A 22,613-nucleotide genomic window follows, 5' to 3' on the forward strand; every position below is an offset into this window, starting at 1 on the left:
TTTTTTTTTTTTTTTCCTTGCCCCACTATCTGGTATGGCAGGATCCAGATTCAGAATGGATCCTGCCATACCAGATAGTGGGGCAAGGATGGTAACCTGGTCCCTCCCATCTTCAGTCTGAAGGGAGGAAGCAGCTAAGCTTGCAAATCAGGAGCAAGGCAGTTAGTGCAGGCTCTAGGGCCTCTCACACATTCTTCCAGTGGACATACCCTCTTTCTGGAGTTACTCCCGTCATGAAGATGGGAAAAGATCCCACTATAACTGGCTTTCCCCATCGTATCTGCCTCTTTTAGCTCAGGAGAGGGAGACATGCATCTTAGCCAGAGTTGGCCTTTCCAATGCATCTGGGTTCCGGGAAAAAAAAAAGGATTAGAGACCTTTCTAAAAGCAGTTTGGTAGTACCAGCGCCCAAGGAATTTTTTTAAAACATCTAACACTGCATTCCTCAGGCAAAAAAGTGCTCTTGAGACATAAGGATCCTGTGGAATAAAAGTGATCCTTACCAGGGATCAATTAGATATAGACATGGGTGAACTGCAGCTACTGGAAGTTACCCCAACCCTAGCATTTACTTAATAGCTATTCTTTGAGAGGGGCCAACTACATGCCCCTTACCCCCGCAGTGCACTGTTGCATTCTTCTTGTCCTACAAAACCCTTAATACAGAGGGGGAAGGAGTCCAGGAAAGCTGGCTGTATATTAAAGAAGCCTTATTGAGGGCTCAGGAACAAACCATCCTGATGTGCAGAAAGAATAGCAAATATGGCAGGCGACCAGCATGGCTTAACAGTGAAAACTTCAGTGAGCTTAAACGCAAAAAGGAAGCTTACAAGAAATGGAAACTTGGACAGATAACTACTAGGGAGGAGTATAAAAATATTGCTTGAGCATGCAGGAAAGGCCAAAATACAACTGGAGTTGCAGCTAGCAAGGGATGTGAAGGATAACAAGAAGGGTTTCTACAGGTATGTTAGCAACAAGAAAAAGGTCAAGGAAAGTGTGGGACCCTTACTGAATGGGGTAGGGAACCTAGTGACAGATGTGGAAAAAGCTGAAATACTCAATGCTTTTTTTGCCTCCGTCTTCACAGATAAGGTCAGCTCCCACACTGCTGTCCTGGTCAACACAATATGGGGAGGAGGTGAGCAGCCTGCAGTGGTCAAGGAACAGATTAAGGACTATTTAGAAATGCTGAACATGCACAAGTCCATGGGTCCAGATCTAATGCATCCCAGGATGCTAAGGGAATTGGCTGATGTGATTGCAGAGCCATTGGCCATTATCTTTGAAAACTTGTGGCGATCAGGGGAGGTCCCCAACAATTGGAAAAAGGCAAATATATTGCTCATCTTTAAAAAAAGGAAGAAGGAGAACCTGGAGAACTACAGACCGGTCAGCCTCACCTCAGTTCCTGGAAAAATCATGGAGCAGGTCCTCAAGGAAACCATTTTAGAGCACTTGGAGGAGAGGAAGGTGGATTCACCAAGGGCAAGTCATGCCTGACCAACCCGATTGCCTTCTATGATAACTGGCTCTGTGGACATGGGGAAAGCAGTGGATGTGATCTATCTTGACTTTAGCAAAGATTTTGATATGTCTCCCACAGTATTCTTGCCAGCAAGTTAAAAAAAAGTATGGTTTGGATGAATGGACTATAAAGTTGATAGAAAGCTGGCTAGATTGTCCGGCTCAACGGGTAGCGATCAACGGCTCGATATCTAGTTGGCAGCCGGTATCAAGCGGAGTGCCCCAGGGGTCGGTCCTGGGGCTGGTTTTGTTCATCATCTTCATTAATGATCTGATGATGGGATGGATTGCACCCTCAGCAAGTTTGCAGATGACACTAAGCTGGGAGGGAGAGGTAGATATGCTGGAGGGTAAGGATAGGGTCCAGAGTGACCTAGACAAATTGGAGGATTGGGCCAAAAGAAATCTGATGAGATTCAACAAGGACAAGTGCAGAGTCCTGCACTTAGGACAGAAGAATCCCATGCACTGCTACAGGCTGGTGACCTACTGGCTAAACAGAAGTTCTGCAGAAAAGGACCTGGGGATTATAGTGGATGAGAAGCTAGATATGAGTCAGCAGTGTACCCTTGTTGCCAAGGCAACTGGCCTATTGGGCTGCATTAGTAGGAACATTGCACTGGTGAGGCCTCACCTGGAGTATTGCGTCCAGTTTTAGGCCCCCCACTACAGAAAAGATGTGGACAAATTGGAGAGAGTCCAGTGGAGGGCAATGAAAATGATCAAGGGGCTGGGGCACATGATTTATGAGGAGAGGCTGAGGGAACTGGGCTTGTTTAGTCTGCAGAAGAATGAGGGGGGCGATTTGATAGCAGCCTTCAGCTACCTGAAGGGGGGGTTCCAAAGAGGATGGAGCTCGGCTGTTCTCAGTGGTGGCAGATGACAGAACAAGAAACATTGGTCTCAAGTTGCAGTGAGGGAGGTCTAGGTTGGATATTAGTTAACGCTATTACACTAGGAGGGCGGTGAAGCACTGGAATGGGTTACCTAGGGAGGTGGTGGAATCCACATCCTTAGAGATTTTTAAGGTCTGACTTGACAAAGCCCTGGCTGGAATGATTTAGTTTGTGTTGGTCCTGCTTTGAGAAGGGGGTTGGACTAGATGACCTCCTGAGGTCTCTTCCAACCCTAATCTTCTACGATTCTAGTGCAGCTTAACCAGGAATAATTCAGCTCTGGGCACTTCATTGTCAGAAAGCTAACATATGAGATGGAGATCAGACAACAAAAATTGTTAGGTTGCTGACAGTTTACATAAGGAGAAATTTGGTGTTATTGGACAATGTACTATAACACCCTTGGAATGTTAATATTTGAATGGTAAATGTCAATATTTTAATTCAGACTACAATAAGATACGATATGATTAGCTTTTTAACTGATGATTACCAGTCCGGGAAATATCGAAACCAGCACAGCTCCTCAGGTGTTTCCCCACACCTGCATGATTTGGTCAGGTATTTTTGTCTACGGGGCATTCACCATATTTCTGTTTCCTACATTTGAAAGCAAGAATAGATTAATCATATGCTGAATTAAAGTTATTGATGTGCTAGACCAAGTTTTAATGGAACTCTCTTAATCAATTAAACCATATAACAGGAGAGAGACCTGCAGTAGCCAACAACTTTCTTTTTAATAAGACACTTACAAGTGTCAATTATTTCACTAATCAAAAGTCTATCTAATGGTTGGATGATTTTGTTCTATGATTAGTGCATTTTATAGCCACACAGGAGACTTGGGTTCTATAATTTGGTCTTTGACTCCCTCAGTGTGTCAGACTATCAACTCTTGCTGAGGACAGTTTATATGTATAGCTCTGAAACAAATATGTAGCAGGGGAAAAAAGTGTTAATGGGCTCCTAGAGAATCCTCCAGGCCCAAATAAAATTGTGAGTATGAAACAGACTGAAGTGGGGGCTTTTCCTTGTGAATGCAGGAAAGTCTGGCAAATTAGAAATAGGCATTTGTTAACATTGAGAGGACATTGCTGTTCACCTTCCTAGCCTTCCAGACTACCTCCCTGGCTCTCCCTCCTACCCTAAAAAACTCCCACCATCCTCCCGATATTAACAAGAAACTTCAGACCCAGATACCTCTGTGCACCAGCTGCCCTCTTCCCTGAAACATAGAGCATTTGACAGCACAGGGATTTTGAAAACGGTTCCAGATTGACCACCACCAGGGTTTGGTGTGAATCACCCAATGCATCTCAATGCATGCAGTTCAAGAAAGAGGGCAGCAGCCGGTGCACTGTCCTGGCTCCCACAAGGTCAGACAAAGCTGTAACCGCTGGAAGGTGGAATGGAAGAGCTGCACATAAGGACTGAAGAGCAAAGGAAAGTCAGACTGAGGCAGCTTGCCAGTTATACTGAAAGGAAGACTAAAGGTAAGGTGATCAGTATCAGTTCAGATATTAGAGAAAAAGCTCATTTTTGTACAGGATGTCAACAAATGTACAGTAAAGAGCAATCCTGCTCTGACAGGAACCAGACTAGCTAATATCTAATGGAATCTATAGTGAAATGATCCAATTTGCTGTTCAGAATATGGCTCCCTATATTTTCAATAAGCAATTAGTTCAAAACAGAAAAGGTAGGCAGAAGACTAACCTATTAAGATTAGAGTAACACACTGAAACACTGTCAAGGAGACTGGTATTTTACTCAGGATGTGTGTTTTAATGGATACTGAGAGAGACAACCAGTCCATATCATTTGAATTTCTGGTTTACATACTACAGGATAACTGTGTAAACGGAACAAAAGATTTGAGGGAAAGGTAGCACCTGAATCAAACAGCCTGGTTTTTAGAAATGCTGTGCATCTGGAGCCTCCATTAGACTTTAGGATGAGACTACTCAACAATTCTTAAAAAAAACCCTTAAAAGTCAAGTTTACCTGCAAATTCACTTAACTGACAGTGCATAAAATCAGTGCAAGTTTTTATAACTTTGCACAATTTGCTTTACAAATCACAACTGCCTGACTAGAGTAATGCAAGTTTAATATATGCGATTATGAAAATCTGCACTACAATGAAGGAGTTCTGATGTAGATAAAATAAGTGATGATGTGGTCCAAAAAACAAATAAAAACAAAAACGCAATACCACTTCACTTAGCAGATGGGCCCTTGTGTTTATTCAGCATTCCATCAGCTTACTTTGAGACATTTTCATTACTTTATTCGTGTCAGTGTGTTGGCACTAAAAACCCACCATGGGAGAGTGAGCTGGATTGTCTTACAGCTCATGCATCCAAATGAGTTTCAAATGCAGTTATTTTTAATAACTGGTGATCATGTGAAAGTCAGAAACAGACTTTCAGATCTCAGGTCTGGCTTCAAGTAAAGAATTCTAAGAGATTAGCACAGAACCCCAAGTTACTCTGTACATATACAATAGTCACTTTTCAAAATATAAACCTCATTTATATAGTTTTGTTTCCCACGTTACATGTAGGAGCAGAAAGCCTTTGTTTTGTAGATGAAGTACAATACAGTATTTGAAAAACTATGATGCACTACATCCCGAATACATTTTAGCATATTCCCCCTTCCCCTCCAAAACAGGAAAGTAACATGGAAGACAGATAAATGTATTAGGTTACTGTTCTAACCATTTATTTTTTGTTTCAAGATAACATAGTTCTTTTGATGCATTTATTTCTTGTCAATCTTCTATATAGTCATAATAAAGAAAATCCTCCAATTTGTCAGAATTTTCTTTTGATTTATACAAATGAAATGATCACCATAAATGTTACACATTGGAGTGTAGATCAAAAAGTGCACAATAATCTGTCCTGCTGTTCAGTTATTTTCATGTGTCAATGCCTAATACTGTACTTTGAACAATAATACTGTTTTCACTGCATAAACTGCTTGAGAGAGGATACAATCACTTTGGTAATGTCCAACCATCATTTCACAAAGCAAACAATATTTGTCTTTAGTTTTGTTCACAACACTGCTAGTGTGGCGCTCTGAACCATCTCATCAAATACAGAATTGTGGACATTTGAATAAAGCTTGATTACTTTTTTTTTTTTTAAATACATCCAACATTCTAAGACATTTATTAATCCTTCTTCCTCCTCCTCCCCACATTTAATACACAATTCACCACAACTTGAACCAAAGCAAAGTGAACTAAAACAGTACACAAAAAACAGTGTCTCAGGTGTCCTTTAATGAAGATATAGGATCTGTATTTCCAAAGGGACAGATGTACAATGGGATTTGGAAGAATGAAATAGCAGCTCTCTCCTTGCATCTGCTGCAGCACTCACTTTAACATAGCATGGTTTAACATCTCAATTTTTTATAATATATCACACAACAGCACAGATTCCAAGGGTACAAAAATGTGCCCATTAAAAAGGACTTATTTGGGACACCCCTCCACCCCCCAACTAAGGGTCATTTGGGACTTCATTGGCTCTAGTTACTGCCCGTTATTTTTAATTGCCAAATTCAGAAGGTAGTTCAGTACAGTACTTCAGTTTACCTAGCCAAACTTGTTTGTAGGAGACGTCAAAGGTTTTAAAGAATGGCTAGTGATTTGTTGGTGCCCAAATTGGGACTCCCTAAAGGGGCCTGATTTTCAGACGGAGGGTGCTCAACACTGTCAGAAAATCTGGCCCCTGTAAGCGATCTCAACAGACACCCAAAAATTGTGGTATCCACAATCACTAGTCACTTTTGAAGGATTTGGTCTTTCATTTTCAACTTGCATTCAAAATACATCACTGGCCCTTGACTGAACCAAGTTAATACCTATCCAGTTCCACTGCCTGAGTCATCTAAAAAGTAAGAAGTCACAAGGCATGTTTAGTCATACAGCATCCAATTCCTCACAAGTGCATTGTGCTGCATGTCAACAGAAGCCTTATTTAGTGTGCAGTTCCAACATCTTACTAGTACTGCATCTCAAGCCATCACAGTAAGGGTGTGCTTGGTTACAGATGTCCATACTGTAAGACAGTAGGTCTTAAAAGAGATATATATGGTCTCAGAGAGAAATTTTACAGTCTGAATATGAGAGATTGCTTGTAACTTGTGACTCCAGTGTTGGCAGACATGCTCCTTTGTATTTAATCTGTCCCACACATCCCTACTGTTGATAGCTGCTAATTCCCAGCCTGTCTTAACAGCAGAGCTTGATCTGCTTAGGTAACCTCTGGTGCATCTAAAAGTCTGAAGGATGTAAACAAGATAATTATGTTTAATTGATTTCTTCAGAGGAGATGCAAATCTTTGCTCTTGTAGAACAATGAGCTATTAATGCATAGAGTCAGGAAAACCACTGTAAAAGCTGAACGTTATAGCCTTTCTACTCCCAACTTCAAAAGAAACCAACACACATACCTGACATGACCGTAGTAGATTCTTTTCACCACTACTATTCTTCTCGGCAGTGCAGAGAAGGAATTGTACAAGTATTAATTGTTCACTGCCCAGCAATTTGGTCACATGATTAAACAATAAATGTTATCTGAGAAAATATTGTCTAAAATTAGATCTTGTACTTCATTTTTTAAAAAGTCAAATGGACATATTGTGCCTTGAGGATCAGATAGGATGATTTCTCCCCACCCTCTCTTTTTGTGTTGCAGCATCATGTAATCATAACCTGCTCTCCATGACTGATGCAGTGTTAATTAGGTAATCAACATTACCAAGGAACAAACTGACAGGGAACAGAGAAACCTTCCTATCCTCAGTTGCTCCATTTGACTAAGAACAGGAAAACCAAGACTAGTTAAGGTATTGCTTTCCTCAAGATGAAAAAACAGACGTGTATAGACGAATGACCCAATATTGACTCTGAAGGACATTTCATACAATCCATTTTGGATTTCTTACATCCCCTCTTCCTCAATTGAATTATAAATAACTGCTAAGCAAAAAAATTTCCTCCTGCATCCTGTGTTGCAAAAAGGAGAAAAACTGAACTCAAAGCTAGTGTAAAGGGGGATGTTGAGAATATTAATCTTTTGAAAAATTTGGTCCTGAAAAATTTACATGTGCACTAGAAGTCAACTGAATATTAATGCTACACTGACTAAGCAATATATTTGACTGTGTGATATGGCAGTGCTCTGACTGAACAACAAGATTTTAAAACATACCCTGGAATCTGTCCTCTCTACCCATCACAAACTTGGTGCCAATACCTTTCAGAAACTTCACTCATGAGTTCAGTCAACCAGTCACATCACTTCTGACAATCTTAATCCAGAACCGAAGTGTCGGATCAATTTCTTGCAGATTGGTCAATCTGACCTTCAACAAACATATGAATTAAGCTCACTGGACATTACATTTGGTTTCTTTTAGCTCAAAGCAGAAAGGTGCACTTAGTAAAGGCACTAAAGCACCATGCTACCAGCAATTTACAGTGGCATTTCAATGAGAATACTCAGTTATCACACTTGCCTAAGCTCATTTCCCTTTAGTTAAATTTTAAAAAGCCCAACTTCTTAAACACAAAAAATAGAGCACAATTAAGACAGACATCGCTCCCATCCTTTATATAGCATAAGCTAAAAAGCCATGATTTTTTTATATCTAGAAGTCATTTTATACCGTACATTTTATATCCTTAATTTCATATGAAAGGGATAAGTCCTTTTAAGGCTGGGAGTTGGTGGTGGGTAATGTTGCAGTACTCAGACACTGATGTACAAGACATTTATTTGCAGCAGGATGAGGACAACTATGGCAGAAATGGAGAAACAAAACTGGACTGATCTTGTTACTATTAAAACTGTTCTGACAGCAGTTCACATAATCTCTGAGATACGGTTTCTTTACTTGTTCGTAGTGTGAGTCTATACATCTGAAAGAGAGCACATAAGAAATCTATGTATTATAAAGACAACAGTAAAACATGTCTGCATTTAGATGGACTTATCAGAAAAAGCATACAGATTAAGGAACAAAGCAGTACCGGTGCCTCTTGGTCGTGATATGAGCAATGGCTAGTAAATTTCATGTGAGACACTGATAACTTTATTCAGGCACAAAAAAATATTTAAAGTCTGCGGGGACAGGTCCTCTGAGTTCTGAAGGTGTTTAATGTACTTTTCCCAGATCTAACTGTACTCTAAAATAAATAGATTTTCCTGCTTAACCACCTCTGTAGAAATTTCAAATTTCTGCTACCATACCTTGGTGCTGAAATATGGACAATCCTTGAAAGCCCGTTAAGTGATCAGCAGCAGGAAGAGGAGGAATTGCTTCTGAGCTACTAAAGGCATTCTCACTAACCCCATTAAATTGGGAAGCAGAGATTTGTAAACGAAACCAGGATTCTCAAGCAATACATTTCATTCCCACTGCGAACCAACACAACCCCCCAAAACATGGATTTTCTTCAACTCTAATATCACCAGGAAATATAAAACTCAGCCATCATGTGCAGTCCCTTTGATTTTACAATTGTAGCAAACACTATTCCTACAGATTTGCATCCTTCCGCTGCTGGTTCACAAAGTAGTAAACAAAACAGAGCTATGTTTCGTTCATTTAGAAACAGATGAGGCAAAAAAAAATCATTTTTTTCTAAGATGTTGAAGGGAAAATTTAGTAAGAAGTTTTTAACTTTCAAGGGGGTATCAAACAAATACAAAAGACTATTAAGATTAATTTAGTGTCCTCTGCACAATAAGGGGAGTTGTAGTTCGATGATAGGATGGAATATTTTCCAGGGAAGTATCTCAGAGTAACACAATATGTGAGCATGCGAAACAGCAGAGGCCTTTGGAAAGCTGAAAAGTAGCCTGCTGAAAGCCAAAGCCAGAACAGCTGCCTCCGTTTTCAACCTATTTGGGGTTTATTGACATTGACAACTGAGTCTGAGACATCATATAACTACTTCTACTGCAAGTTATTTTTACTAAACACACAAGGTATGTTTAGTCAAACGCATTGGTAAGATCAGTTTTATTCCGTTTCTGTAAACCAGCACTTCTATTTAATTTGCAAATACAAAAGCAGGTACCTGTGCCTGAAGGTTGGGTTCAAGACGCAGCAAACACCCAATCTGGGTAGTTTTTGTGTGTATTATACCAGCACCAACAAAATTAGCAGGGTTGGGATCTACCTCTTCAAGGAGGGCAGAGCCAAAGCCAATGATCTATCAAAGAAAACCCAAAAAAGAGACTTTGTTTAGAGACAGTGCAGGGACAGGAAGACAAAAGTACAAAAAGTGTTCAAGAATGCTCATGAAACAGCCTATTCACCTGATCACGGTCACCAGGTAATTGATTTAGTTAAATAAGCAGGGAACTTCTTAGCTCTGAAAATAAGTTTTAAAGCATCAATAGTAGTATAAGAATTCTGACATCTTAACACTACCACTATACCACAACCTGAACTTTTAAGATAAACTTGTTTGGCACTCCAAGTAGTAGCAACACTTATAATAGGATGAGGGGTCTGAGTTCTCTGGATTCAGACACTTAAGTCCTTCCTCCACACCTGTCCCTCATACCTTCCTCTCCTCCTCCTCACCTGCTCCATTTCTCCTAGCCCCTCTCCCTTTCACTGTCTTTCCATTTAATCACCTCTTAACTAAACCCCATCCACAAAAGACTCAATGGAACATGATGCCTGTTGCTGTCATACTGATCACTCTACTTTTATGCTCTAGCCCTTTCCCCTGTCCTTTGGCTTGTTTGTTTATTTAAATTGTAAGCTCTTCAGAAAGGATACAAAGGAAACCAGTCAGTCAGTTATGTTCTCTTTCCAAACGTTATAAAAATGGATGTACTCTGAAGGGACACTGAACTAGAGTGGCCAAAAACTGCCTCATTGAAAAACCTCCCATACTAAGGGTACGTCTACACTACCTGCTGGATCGGCGGGTAGTGACTGATCTATTGGGGATCGATTCATTGCGTTGACGTGATAAATCGATCCCCGATCGCTCTGCTGTCGACTCCTGTACTCCACTGCGGCGAGAGGTAGAAGCGGAGTCGACGGGGGAGCAGCGGTAGTCGACCCCGCGCTGTGAGGACGCAAGGTAAGTCAACCTAAGATACGTCAACATCAGCTACACTATTCTCATAGCTGAAGTTGCGTATCTTAGGTTGATCCCCTCCTCTCCCCCCCAGAGTAGAGCAGGGGTAAGCGGCTAACCGATATTAGTCATCCTATCTGATGATTAGCCAGATTTTAACTCCAGTTGCCAGATGGCATGCAGTAAAGTTTTCACTGGAATATTTAATCACGCTAATAAGATTTCATGATATATACACAAGTATAATAGCAAACAGTTGAGCGATAAACTGGGTTTGAATGGTAAAAAAGGAGGGGCTGGTTGAAAGTTTTCTAATTTCACAATGTCAACAAAGAGTCAGTTTTCACCCTGCTTTTTGACCAGGTAGATTTAGTCAAAACATTTTGACAAAAAGGAAACAATTACATGAAAAATATTTTCAAAATGTATTTTTTTTTTTTTAGTAGCTCTAGTAGAGAGTAGACTTCGAAATTCCCTCCAATTCAATTTAATGAATGAAGTTCACATTTCAGTATAAACCACTTCAAGGTTCTTCACAACAAGGCCCAGAACTCTTAGAAATAAACCAAATTGGATTAACCCATATGTAAATCCTACAGATATTTCCATACTGCTAAGTGCAACTACCTCACTGACTAATTTGCAATGTGTTCGTGCCTAAGCAGCATGACCCAAATGCCCCGAAGAAAAAAAGAGGGACATAATAAAATATCAGCATCAATAGAATCATTACATTTATTAATGCCACTGCTCCAAATCTGAAATTCATCTGTTAAAATACCACACTGTTACCTACCTTTGCCTTTGTGATCTCTGTATCCATTGGATGCTTTGCTTTAAAGATGTTCTGCATTTCTTGCTGAGGACTGTGAGAAACATACAAGTTAGTATCATGCTATAAAAACATGTAACACAAGAGCATAGCTGGTAGAGTGCTGAAGTTCAACAGTAGTATTTACTTATATTGAAGTGGCTCTCACAAGCCTCAATCGGAAATGAAACACCACTAAGCTAGGTATTATTCAACATAGCCCTTTCACTGAGAAATTTACAATCTAGGTTCAAATCTTACTTGCTCAGTTGTTTCCAACGCTGGAAGAAATCTTGAGAGGCCATCTCCGTAGGTTGGAAAAATTTGTTCAGTGTGATCGGTAGTTTTACTGAAATATTTTGAAATGTTCCCCCATATCTGCATGAAGAACAAAGAGAAAATGTGGTACAAGTTATGATGAATTACAGACTGTATTTCAGAACTTATTTAAGAAAAAAAGTGAAACACTGAAAGATACTGTGACGCTGGTAAACCAAGTGCCAGCTCTGGCCAAGGCCATGGGTGTTAGCTAAGAACTGAAACTCATAGCTGGAAACCAAAGCATTTCTCCGAAATGTTAGTTTTGTTCAAAACAAGTATTAGTCTTATAAGAATGTATTTACTGCTTAGAAGCTATGAAATGATTGTAAAATTGCTGTATGCATTAATCTCACTTGTAATGTCTGTATTCCATGCTGCAAGGTAAAACGCAAGTGTTTTATAATTATAAAAATGCCTGCTTTGAACGTGTGAATTCAGATGGGAATAGTGGCTCCCACTGCCCACCCAGAAGGGCTATCAAAAATTAAGTAGGCCATCACAGAACAAAAGCTTTAACTGCCTCATCCACCCGTCGACAAGTATGTGCAAAAGGCCTCCGCCCATGGATTTGAATGTTGGAAGAGGTAAATAAAAACAGATGACATGAAAATTTTTTATCTTTGCTGTTTGGACTCTCAAGGGCTGGAGCTAAGAAACAAAAACAGATCCCCAGCGTCAACCTGGGTTCAGCCCTAAAGACATTAAATGGTGAAACTCATTTGTGTTTCCATGCTTGCTTGTTTTAACCTGTAAATAAATCATTTATTTTTCCTAGTTAATAAGCCTTTAGTTAATTACAGGATTGACTGCAGGTGTTGTCTTTGGCATGAGGTCTAAGGTAAAAATGGATCTGGGGTAAGTGACAGATCTCCTGGGACTGGAAGCAACCTGAATATTTTGTGATGACTGTTTATCACTAAGACCAGCTTGCCAGTGTGGCAAGAGACTGGAGAACCCAAGGGGACTGTCTGTGCCTCTATGGTAGAACTGTTACAGTGATCTAGGAGTTGACATTTGTTACTGAGTTGGTGAAATTGAATTATAGAACATACCACCAGTTTGGGGTGTCTGCCCAGCTTTTGCCAGTCTGCCCTGAGGTCGGCATTCTCAGTTGTGAGCCACTCCAGATAGCATAAATTATATTGCCTTATCAAAGGGCCATTCACTATTTCACAGAGAATACAAAGAATTCTGAAGTAAATATACTTTAGACTCAGACTATTGATTATAAACTCTTTTTCGGAGGGGCAATATGTGGGAGAAAACATAAGCATTTGTTCTTATGAGAAAAGTTTAGGAATAACTCATTTTAGATGCGTATGAAGGCAGAAATAGTTAAATGCATCAACACTTCAGTTCAGATTCATGGAATTCTTATTGGAGTATAAGTTCACATTTAGAGTGCTGACATTATAGATAATGCCAACCAAATAAACATTGAGAATGGACTCATAACTGCAGCCTCCCATGCATTAAGACCAACTGTAATGGGGAAAAAGCGAAGTAAACAGCAGTAGTAGTATCTGTTACTGCTTATTTTAAAACCCTGGCTTTCTACATGTAAAAATGTTAATTTTCATCCACAGCAACAGAATGAATAAAACAATAGCAAACCTGTATAAAAATAATCAATAGGTAAATCATTAAATCAGGTTTACACTTTAGAGGAAACATGCATACAGACATTCCAAAAGGTACAATCTCACTATAAACTACAAGAAGGGGAACAGATTTATTTCGATGGAAATAAATAAACCAATGCAAAATACCACCATTTTAGATCAACACAATGCAAAGTTAGCATCTCGCCTTTATAAGGCTGATAATCTTAATATTTAAATTACTAAGTAGGCATGACTGAACAATGTCTATTCTTTATTTGGACAATTTGCCTAAAACAGCCATCTAAACATTGTTACCATGTGCATTTCTTTTCTAGGCATCTTTAACATTCTTCTTAAATACTAAAAACTGTGAATAGGATATATTGCCTAAGAAAATTTCACAGCATTCAAGATGTGAAAGGCCACAGGTTTAAATCTCCCCCTCCCCCAACAGTTCTGATGATAAAAGTTTTTGTTTTTTGTATTTTTTAAACAGACGCTCTAAGAAATGTGGAAAGCCTGAGTCAAAATACTCACCTATAATATGCCTTCTTGCTTTGATATTGGCTTATATGAAGAGCAGCGGCAGCCAACAGGGCGGCTAACAGGGGAGTTTGAGAGGGAGTTCTCATTGGAGGAGAAGGTACCTGTATTTGCATCTGTCCTGGGTGTTCCTGGGTGTTCTTGTGTGTTTGTTTGTTTTGGTTTGTAGGGGCCGGCAGGGGCTGGGTGCTGGGACGGACGCCGAGGCCTGAGCAGGGGGCGGGGCTTGGCTGATCAAGGGGCCCATAAAAGCGGCCGCCCAGCCAGGCAGCGGTACAGCTGCGAGCAGCGGCAGCCAACAGGGCGGCTAACAGGGGAGTTTGAGAGGGAGTTCTCATTGGAGGAGAAGGTACCTGTATTTGCATCTGTCCTGGGTGTTCCTGGGTGTTCTTGTGTGTTTGTTTGTTTTGGTTTGTAGGGGCCGGCAGGGGCTGGGTGCTGGGACGGACGCCGAGGCCTGAGCAGGGGGCGGGGCTTGGCTGATCAAGGGGCCCATAAAAGCGGCCGCCAACAGGGCGGCTAACAGGGGAGTTTGAGAGGGAGTTTGCAGGGGGAGGCAGGAGGGCGGGTCGTGTCGTGTGCTCCGTGGCCCCAGGTGCTGTGGGCAGAAACTGCAGCAGCCATGAGCCAAGCAGCAGCAGCAGACAGAATGCAGATGGCTGCATGTGGAAGCTGTGGTATGTATATAGTCCTAGCAGGAGACCCGGAACAAAGGTATGTGTGTATGAAGTGTCGCCTTATAGTGTTACTGGAGGAAAAGATTAAGGGGCTGGAGATGCAGGTAGAGACCCTGGTGGAGTTTAGGCGGGGGTTTGAGCAGCTGATGGAGGATGGGCAAGGCAGGGCTGAAGAGGAAGGCTCTAGGGTGCAGGAGGAGGCAGTAGTAGATGATAGCGAGAGGGGAATGGAAGGAGGAGATCCAGGGAAGTGGAGGCATGTGACTGTGAGAAGTAGGCCAAGGAAAAGGAGGGCCAGTGAGGGGGGAATAGAACTCAGGAATAGGTTTGAGTGTTTGGAGAACGAGGTAGAGGGGCAGCAGGTGATGACTGAAGGTGGGAGGGTGAGGAAGAAGAGAAGAGCGGCTAGTCCGAGAGAGAGGGGGGAGGAGTTGATGGAGACAGCACCAATTATGGGCCACCAGAGGATACAGGAAGGCATAAGGGGGAGCATAAGGGAAGATAGGAGCAGACACAGGTCAGGACTAGAGGGATCGGAGACTAGATTACTAGATCGCACTGTTGCCAGGCGACGGCAGGTGTATGTAATTGGAGACTCTTTACTGAGGAGATTGGACAGGCCTGTGACCAGGGCGGACCCGGAGAACAGAAGGGTGTGCTGTCTACCGGGTGCAAAGATACGCGATGTGGACCTGCGGTTGAAAAGGATCCTGAAAGGAGCAGGTAAGAACCCCTTGATAATCCTTCATGTGGGAACGAATGACACGGCTAGGTTCTCGTTAGAGAGAATCAAGGGAGATTATGCCAGGCTGGGGAAGACTCTCAAGGAGATAGAGGCTCAGGTTATCTTCAGTGGGATTCTGCCTGTTCCGAGGGAAGGGCACCAAAGGGCTGATAGGATTGCGAGGATAAATAGTTGGCTAAGGGAGTGGTGCTATAAGGAGGGCTTTGGGATGTATGGCCACTGGGAGGCTTTCGGGGACAGACACCTGTTCTCGCGGGATGGGCTTCACCTGAGTAGGGAAGGAAATAGACTTCTGGGAGGGAGGCTGGCTCATCTTATCAAAAGAGCTTTAAACTAGGAAGTTTGGGGAGATGGTTGGGAGATGCACAGTTAATCTCCACGCCAGTTTCCGGTATTGAAAAGCTGAGTGTAATAAGAGGAGACATAGCCGGGGAAATGAGATTGGACATAGGAGGGACAGGGGGGACGAACACAAAGAGGAGCGCAACATACAGTGCTAGTAATGGGAGACAGGCTAAACGACATATATTAGGCTGTTTGTACACCAATGCGAGAAGCCTAGGTAATAAAATGGAGGAATTGGAGCTCTTGGTCCGAGAATTGAAACCGGATATCGTAGGAATAACTGAAACGTGGTGGAATGGCAGTCACGACTGGAACACAGGTATGGAGGGGTATGCGCTGTTTAGGAAAGACCGGGATAAAGGTAAAGGGGGGGGGGTGGCATTGTATGTCAATAGTGAAATAAGCTGTAAAGAAATAGTGGATGGAATAGATAATACAGAGTCCGTCTGGGCAATACTCAAGCTGGGTAAAAGTACTACTAGAGCCTCTCCGGGGATAGTGCTTGGGGTGTGCTATAGACCGCCGGGATCGACCCAGGATATGGATAAGGAATTGTTTAATGTATTAAGGGAGGTAAATACTAATAGAAACTGTGTAATTATGGGGGACTTTAACTTCCCGGATATAGATTGGGGAACAAACGCTAGTAGCAATAATAGGGCTCAGATGTTCCTAGATGTGCTTGCGGATCAATTCCTTTATCAAGTGGTAGCTGAGCCGACGAGGGGGGAGGCCATTTTAGATTTGATTCTGGTAAGTAGTGAGGACCTTGTTGAGGAAGTGGTAGTGGGGGACAACTTGGGCTCCAGTGATCATGAGCAAATTCGCTTTAAACTAAATGGAAAGAGTACCAGAATTAAGTCAAAGACTAGGGTTTATAATTTTAAAAAGGCCAATTTTAACAAATTAAGGGGACTGGTAAGGGAAGTGGATTGGGCAAACGTATTAAGGGACCTAAAGGCAGAAGAAGCCTGGGATTACTTTAAGTTAAAGATGCAAGAGCTGTCAGAGGCCTGTATCCCCAAAAAGGGAAAAAGATTACTAAGCAAGAGACTTAGACCGAGCTGGATGAGCGACCGGCTGAAAGGGGCGATTAGGAAAAAACAGAAAGCGTACAAAGAGTGGAAGAGGGGAGGGATCAGTAAGGAAACTTACCTTAGCGAAGTCAGAGAATGTAGAGATAGAGTGAGAAAGGCCAAAGGCCAGGAAGAGTTGGACTTAGCGAGGGGAATTAAAAGTAATAGTAAGAGGTTTCACAGCCATATAAATAGGAAGAAAGCAAAGAAAGAAGAAGTGGGACCGCTGAAGACTATAGCCGGAGAGGAGATTAAAGATAATCTAGGCATGGCGCAATATCTCAATGAATATTTTGCATCGGTGTTTAATGAGGCCAATGAAGTTATTAGGGATACTAGCACCGTTACAGAGGGGCATACGGGATGGGGGATTACCGCATCCGAGGTAGAAACAAAACTAGAACGCCTTAATGGGACTAAGTCGGGTGGACCAGACGATCTTCATCCGAGAATATTGAAGGAATTGGCGCGGGAAATAGCAGGCCCATTAGCGACTATATTTAATGAATCTGTAAACTCGGGGGTAGTCCCGTTAGACTGGAGAATAGCCAATGTGGTTCCTATTTTCAAGAAAGGGAAAAAAAGTGACCCGGGTAACTATAGGCCTGTTAGTTTAACATCAGTAGTGTGCAAGGTGCTGGAGAAGATTCTGAAAGAGAAACTAGTTGAGGACCTTGAAGTTAATGGCAAATGCGATAAATTACAGCATGGTTTTACGAAGGGCAGATCGTGCCAAACGAATCTGATCTCCTTCTTTGAGAAAGTAACGGACTTATTAGATAAGGGAAATGCGGTGGACCTAATTTACCTGGATTTCAGTAAAGCGTTTGATACAGTACCCCATGAGGAACTATTGGTTAAAATGAAAAACATGGGGATCGATATGAAAATCCAGAGGTGGATAGGGAATTGGTTAATGGGGAGAATGCAGCGGGTCGTATTAAAGGGTGAATTGTCGGGTTGGAGGGAGGTTACTAGTGGAGTGCCTCAAGGTTCGGTTTTGGGACCCATCTTATTTAATCTATTTATAACTGACCTCGGGACAGATTGCAAGAGTGGGCTGATAAAGTTTGCGGATGATACGAAGGTGGGAGGAGTTGCAAACTCGGAGGAGGATAGGGATACTCTGCAGGGAGACTTGAATGAGCTTGTGAATTGGAGTATTAGAAATAGGATGAAATTTAATAGTAAAAAGTGTAAGGTTATGCACTTGGGGACGAATAATAACAATTTTAGTTACAAGATGGGGACGCATTGGTTAGAAGTAACGGAAGAGGAGAAGGACCTAGGGGTCCTTGTGGACCGCAGGATGACTATGAGTCGGCAATGTGACGTGGCGGTGAAAAAAGCCAATGCGGTCTTGGGATGTATTAGGCGAGGTATATCTAGTAGAGATAGGGAGGTCCTGCTTCCGTTGTATAAGGCACTGGTGAGACCTCATTTGGAGTACTGTGTGCAGTTCTGGTCTCCAATGTTTAAAAAAGATGAACTCAAACTGGAACGGGTGCAGAGAAGGGCGACTAAGATGATCAGAGGAATGGAAAACCTGTCGTATGAAAAGAGATTAGAGGAGCTTGGGTTGTTTAGTCTGACAAAGCGAAGGCTGAGGGGGGATATGATTGCTATCTTTAAATATATCAGAGGGGTTAATACAAGGGAGGGAGAGGAATTATTCCAGTTTAGTACTAATGTGGACACGAGAACGAATGGATACAAACTGGCCGGGGGGAAGTTTAGGCTAGAAATTAGACGAAGGTTTCTGACCATCAGAGGGGTGAAATATTGGAACGGCCTTCCGAGGGAAACGGTGGGGGCGACGGACCTGTCTGGTTTTAAGATTAAGTTGGATAAGTTTATGGAGGGAATGGTTTAATGATAAAACATAGTAGCCAAGGAAAACCAAGCAATGGTACATGAACAACATAATGGCCAACAAGGGTCAGGCTAGAGACTCTTGCCTATATGCTCGGGGTATTACTGATCGCCATATTTGGGGTCGGGAAGGAATTTTCCTCCAGGGTAGATTGGCCGAGCCTCTGGAGGTTTTTCGCCTTCCTCCGCAGCATGGGGCAGGGATCACTAGCAGGAGGGTCTCAGCCGATTGAAGTCACTAAAACACAGGACTGGGGACTTCAACGGTAGAGTACAGGGAAGGGTCTTGCGGCCTGCAGCATGCAGGGGGTCAGACCAGATGATCATAATGGTCCCTTCTGACCTTAATGTCTATGAGTCTATGAGTCTATGAAGATTACACACTTAGGTGAGGAGAGACTCCTACACCCTCCTTTATTAAGCAACTCCTCGCAGCCAGCATCTCAATTAAATAACTGCATATAGTCATTTCAGGGTAACTCTTAAACTGACACTCAGGTTAATCAAGTTTAACACACACTCATTTATATTAAGAACCATTACCTTGGACAAGTCAAGGAATTATTAAAACTGAATTTACTTTACAGTTCATGTTGTCTGTTCACTGTTTTGCATTTCACTCAGCTTGGACCCTGAAAAATAGTAGATAGCTTCTACTAAGTTTCACTTTTAGATTTTCATTGGAATATCCTGGGAGCATACGTATTGGCTATAAGCACTGTAGAAAACTAATTAAAAAAATTCCATTGTATCATGAAAATGTTTCTGGACAACAAGTTAATCTACAATTTTCATGTAGGGAAACTTCCTTTTTGTACTGCATAGCAATCTGGAGTTCAACCTTATTGAATAAAATGGAAAGATAAATGAGAACTATGGTCACCTGTTCAGTTAGAGTTTACCTACTATGTTGTTCCAAAGAATGACTATTTGAGTTGAATACAGTATTGTTGTAGCTGTGTTGGTCCCACGATATTAGAGAGACAAGGTGGGTGAGGTAATATATTTTATTGGACCGATGTCTGTTGGTGAAAGAGACAAGGTTTTGAGCTACACAGAGCTCTTTTTCAGTTCTGGAAAAGGTACTCAGAGGATATGTCTACACTGGAATTAAAAAGCCACGGTTAGCCTATGGCTAGGTCTACACTACCCGCCTGAATCGGCGGGTAGAAATCGACCTCTCGGGGATCGATTTATTGCGTTCCGTGGGGACGCGACAATCAATCCCCGAATCGACGCTCTTACTCCACCAGCGGAGGTGGGAGTAAGCGCCGTCGACAGGAAGCTGCAGAGGTCGATTTTGCCGCCGTCCTCACAGCGGGGTAAGTCGGCTGCGATACGTTGAATTCAGCTACACTATTCATGTAGCTGAATTTGCGTATCTTAAATCGACTTCCCCCCTGTAGTGTAGATGTAGCCTATGTCATTTGACTCTGACTAAGGAGCGGTTTAATTGTAGTGTAAACATTCAGGCTCAGGCTTGAGCCTAGTTCTGGGACCCTGTGAGGTCCCTGGAGTAAATTCGTGGGGGATGAGGTTGTAGAGTTTCTTTTGGAGTTGTTTGGGGAAGGATTGTATGATATCCTTACATTCCTGGATGAATTGTGGTGTGGGGTCTTCAAGTTCTTTGTAGTAGGTGGTGTCGAAGAGTTGTTCGTTGGCCTCGCTGACATAGTTATCACTGTTGAGAAGTATGATGGGACCCCTTTGTCTTGGGGTTGGTTTTCAGGGACTGTATTGCTGTCCTATTGGTGGTGGAGTGATTGTGATGGATGTGATTTTTGTTAAGGATTTCACAGTCATTTTTTTTCCAGAAGCAATCAATGTAACGATCAAGTGTGTGGACCACACACTGAAAGAAATCTCTTCCAAACCTACTTTTCTGGCCTTCAAAACAAATCTCCCATCCTCACCAAGCTCATTATGAGTAGCAAGTTCCCTCCAGACCAGGACACTGGAACTCGAAGTGGCACCCCACCCTGCCATAACACATGCAAAACCTGCAGACATATCCATATCTCCACTGCTACGATGATCAATACCCCCTCCTCCCTCCCCAAGCACACCTTTCAAAATCCTTGGGTCCTACACAAACCTATCACAACATGTGGTATACTTTATCCAGTGCATAATGTGCCCCAATAACAACGATGTGGGTGAAACCAGACAATCTCTATGCTCTCAAATAGGCCCTCTCAGAAAAAATGATAAAAGACAAACACTGTATCACCTGTGGGCAAACATCTCACAAAATGATCTTTCCATATCTACCCCCTCAGTCCTTGTCCTCGGAGGAAACTTGTGCAGTACCTTTAAAGATTCACAGCATTTTACAACAATCTGTAACCCACTAACCCTTCTTTTTTGGAGAGGCCTTAGCAAGCCACTTCATGTTGAATGGTCTTTTGGGTATGTGTTAACTATTTATGCTAAACAGTCTTCTTCCACTTTGTATTTAGTTGTGACACTGAGTGCCTTTTCCAGACCTGAAAAAGAGTTTTGTGTAGCTCAAAAGCTTGTCTTTCACCCACAGCTGATGATCCAATAAAAGGTATCACATCTCCCACCTTGTCTCTCTAAATTGAAGGCCTTTAGCAACTTGTTAGAACAAGCCCTCAGGCAATTCCTCTGTCCAGAGTACCTTTTAATTTTTCTGTGCTTCCAATGCATTTTCAGATTCAGAAGTCTAAGCCGAAGTCCATGTCTATGCTAAGCTTTACTTCAACACCAAACAAAAACAAAACACCCCTTTTACCTGAATTGAATGTTTAGGATTGGAGCTTCCATGAAGTCTGATATGCACTCAATATTCACAACTTGCTGCACCTGAGCGCCCCCATCCACTGTCGGATCCACTGGTTTTGTTTGCAGGTTCAGGCGTGAGAGGTTGTTAAGGAAACCAATTCACAGAAAAAAAAAATGATTGTGCTTTTAATCATTACCATTGACTTTAAATATAGATTTACATCTTCGTATGGAGAAATTGGCCACTGAAGGGAGGGGAGGGAACAACCAACTTTCACCAGTAAGTTAAAATGTCCCTGTGAAACACAATATTAACTAGATGTTATGTGGATAATTTTTCAAGCACCATACCAATATACAGATTCAAGATAGTAAGAGACAATTTTTGCTAGTAACCCTTGCAATATTAAACACTGTATTGAGTGCATGCAATGTATGCAAACATAAGATGTCCAAACAAGTCTTATACGCTGTAGATGGTAATTCTGAACTGCTAGTGATATTCAATTTTATTCACATTTTGTATCCATCAATCCCTACAGATCTTAATATATTGAGTAATTTGTAGTTGTAGATTCTGTCAAATGCTTTTTGGAAGTCAATAAAACACAACTATACTGTGTCCCCCATTTCAAATGATCTTTCTAATATGAGATTAAAGTTCATAATGGTGTTCATCATGCCCTTTCCATGTCTGAAGCAGTATTGTTGGCCATTTCTTTCCTTATCTATCTTTCCTTGTATTAGGTCTTGAACAACTCACAAAAATATTTAGAAATAGAACTACACAGCACACTTAGCCCAGACTCTGACACAGGTTTGATGCCAAGCTCCCCTTCCATCCACACACAAATCACTTTGACTTGGGTCAGCAAGGACTCAGGAGCCGGGACCTAGGACTCTGTTAGGTGGGCGGATCAGAGCCTGAACCCCACTGTAACTCAGGTCCAAACCCTGTAATTTTGCAGCATGGATGTAAGACCCAGATCAAGCAATTGTAAGACCAGGTTTACAATACAGTGTAGATGCTCAAGTGCAGGCTTGGAAACACCATGTTCACAAGCCCGGGGCCCAAAGACCCGATTTACATTGCAGTGTAGACATACCCTCAGGGTATATAGCATCTGTATACCCAGACTCACTGCCATGGGTTTTGTTTTTTCTTTTCTCCCCAGTGTAGACATACCTTAGAGGCATGCGATTGTTCTGTAGTCCTTACAATCCATAGCACTGGTCTTTTTTTCAGTTTGGATATGTAAGGTTCTGAAGTATTCTGGCAATTCTCCTGTCTTAAATATATTCTTCATTACCTCTGAC

General features: G+C 41.9%; 1 protein-coding gene across 6 annotated transcripts in view; it reads right to left on the bottom strand.

Moving 5' to 3' along the window:
- Positions 1-5,569: 5,569 nt before the first annotated feature.
- Positions 5,570-22,613, bottom strand: part of AP2A2 (adaptor related protein complex 2 subunit alpha 2) — a 102,383-nt gene continuing 85,339 nt past the window's right edge. For all 6 annotated transcript variants that reach the window (XM_034770327.1, XM_034770322.1, XM_034770325.1 and 3 more), the window contains 5 exons: positions 21,307-21,430; positions 11,630-11,746; positions 11,354-11,423; positions 9,538-9,672; positions 5,570-8,373 (listed from right to left, as the gene is read on the bottom strand). In XM_034770327.1, coding sequence (XP_034626218.1) covers positions 8,296-8,373; positions 9,538-9,672; positions 11,354-11,423; positions 11,630-11,746; positions 21,307-21,430 — 524 coding nt within the window. In that variant the 3' untranslated portion in view covers positions 5,570-8,295. The remainder of the gene's footprint in view (positions 8,374-9,537; positions 9,673-11,353; positions 11,424-11,629; positions 11,747-21,306; positions 21,431-22,613) is intronic.

Source organism: Trachemys scripta, chromosome 4 (genome assembly GCF_013100865.1).
Source record: "Trachemys scripta elegans isolate TJP31775 chromosome 4, CAS_Tse_1.0, whole genome shotgun sequence".
Lineage (NCBI taxonomy): Eukaryota > Metazoa > Chordata > Testudines > Emydidae > Trachemys > Trachemys scripta.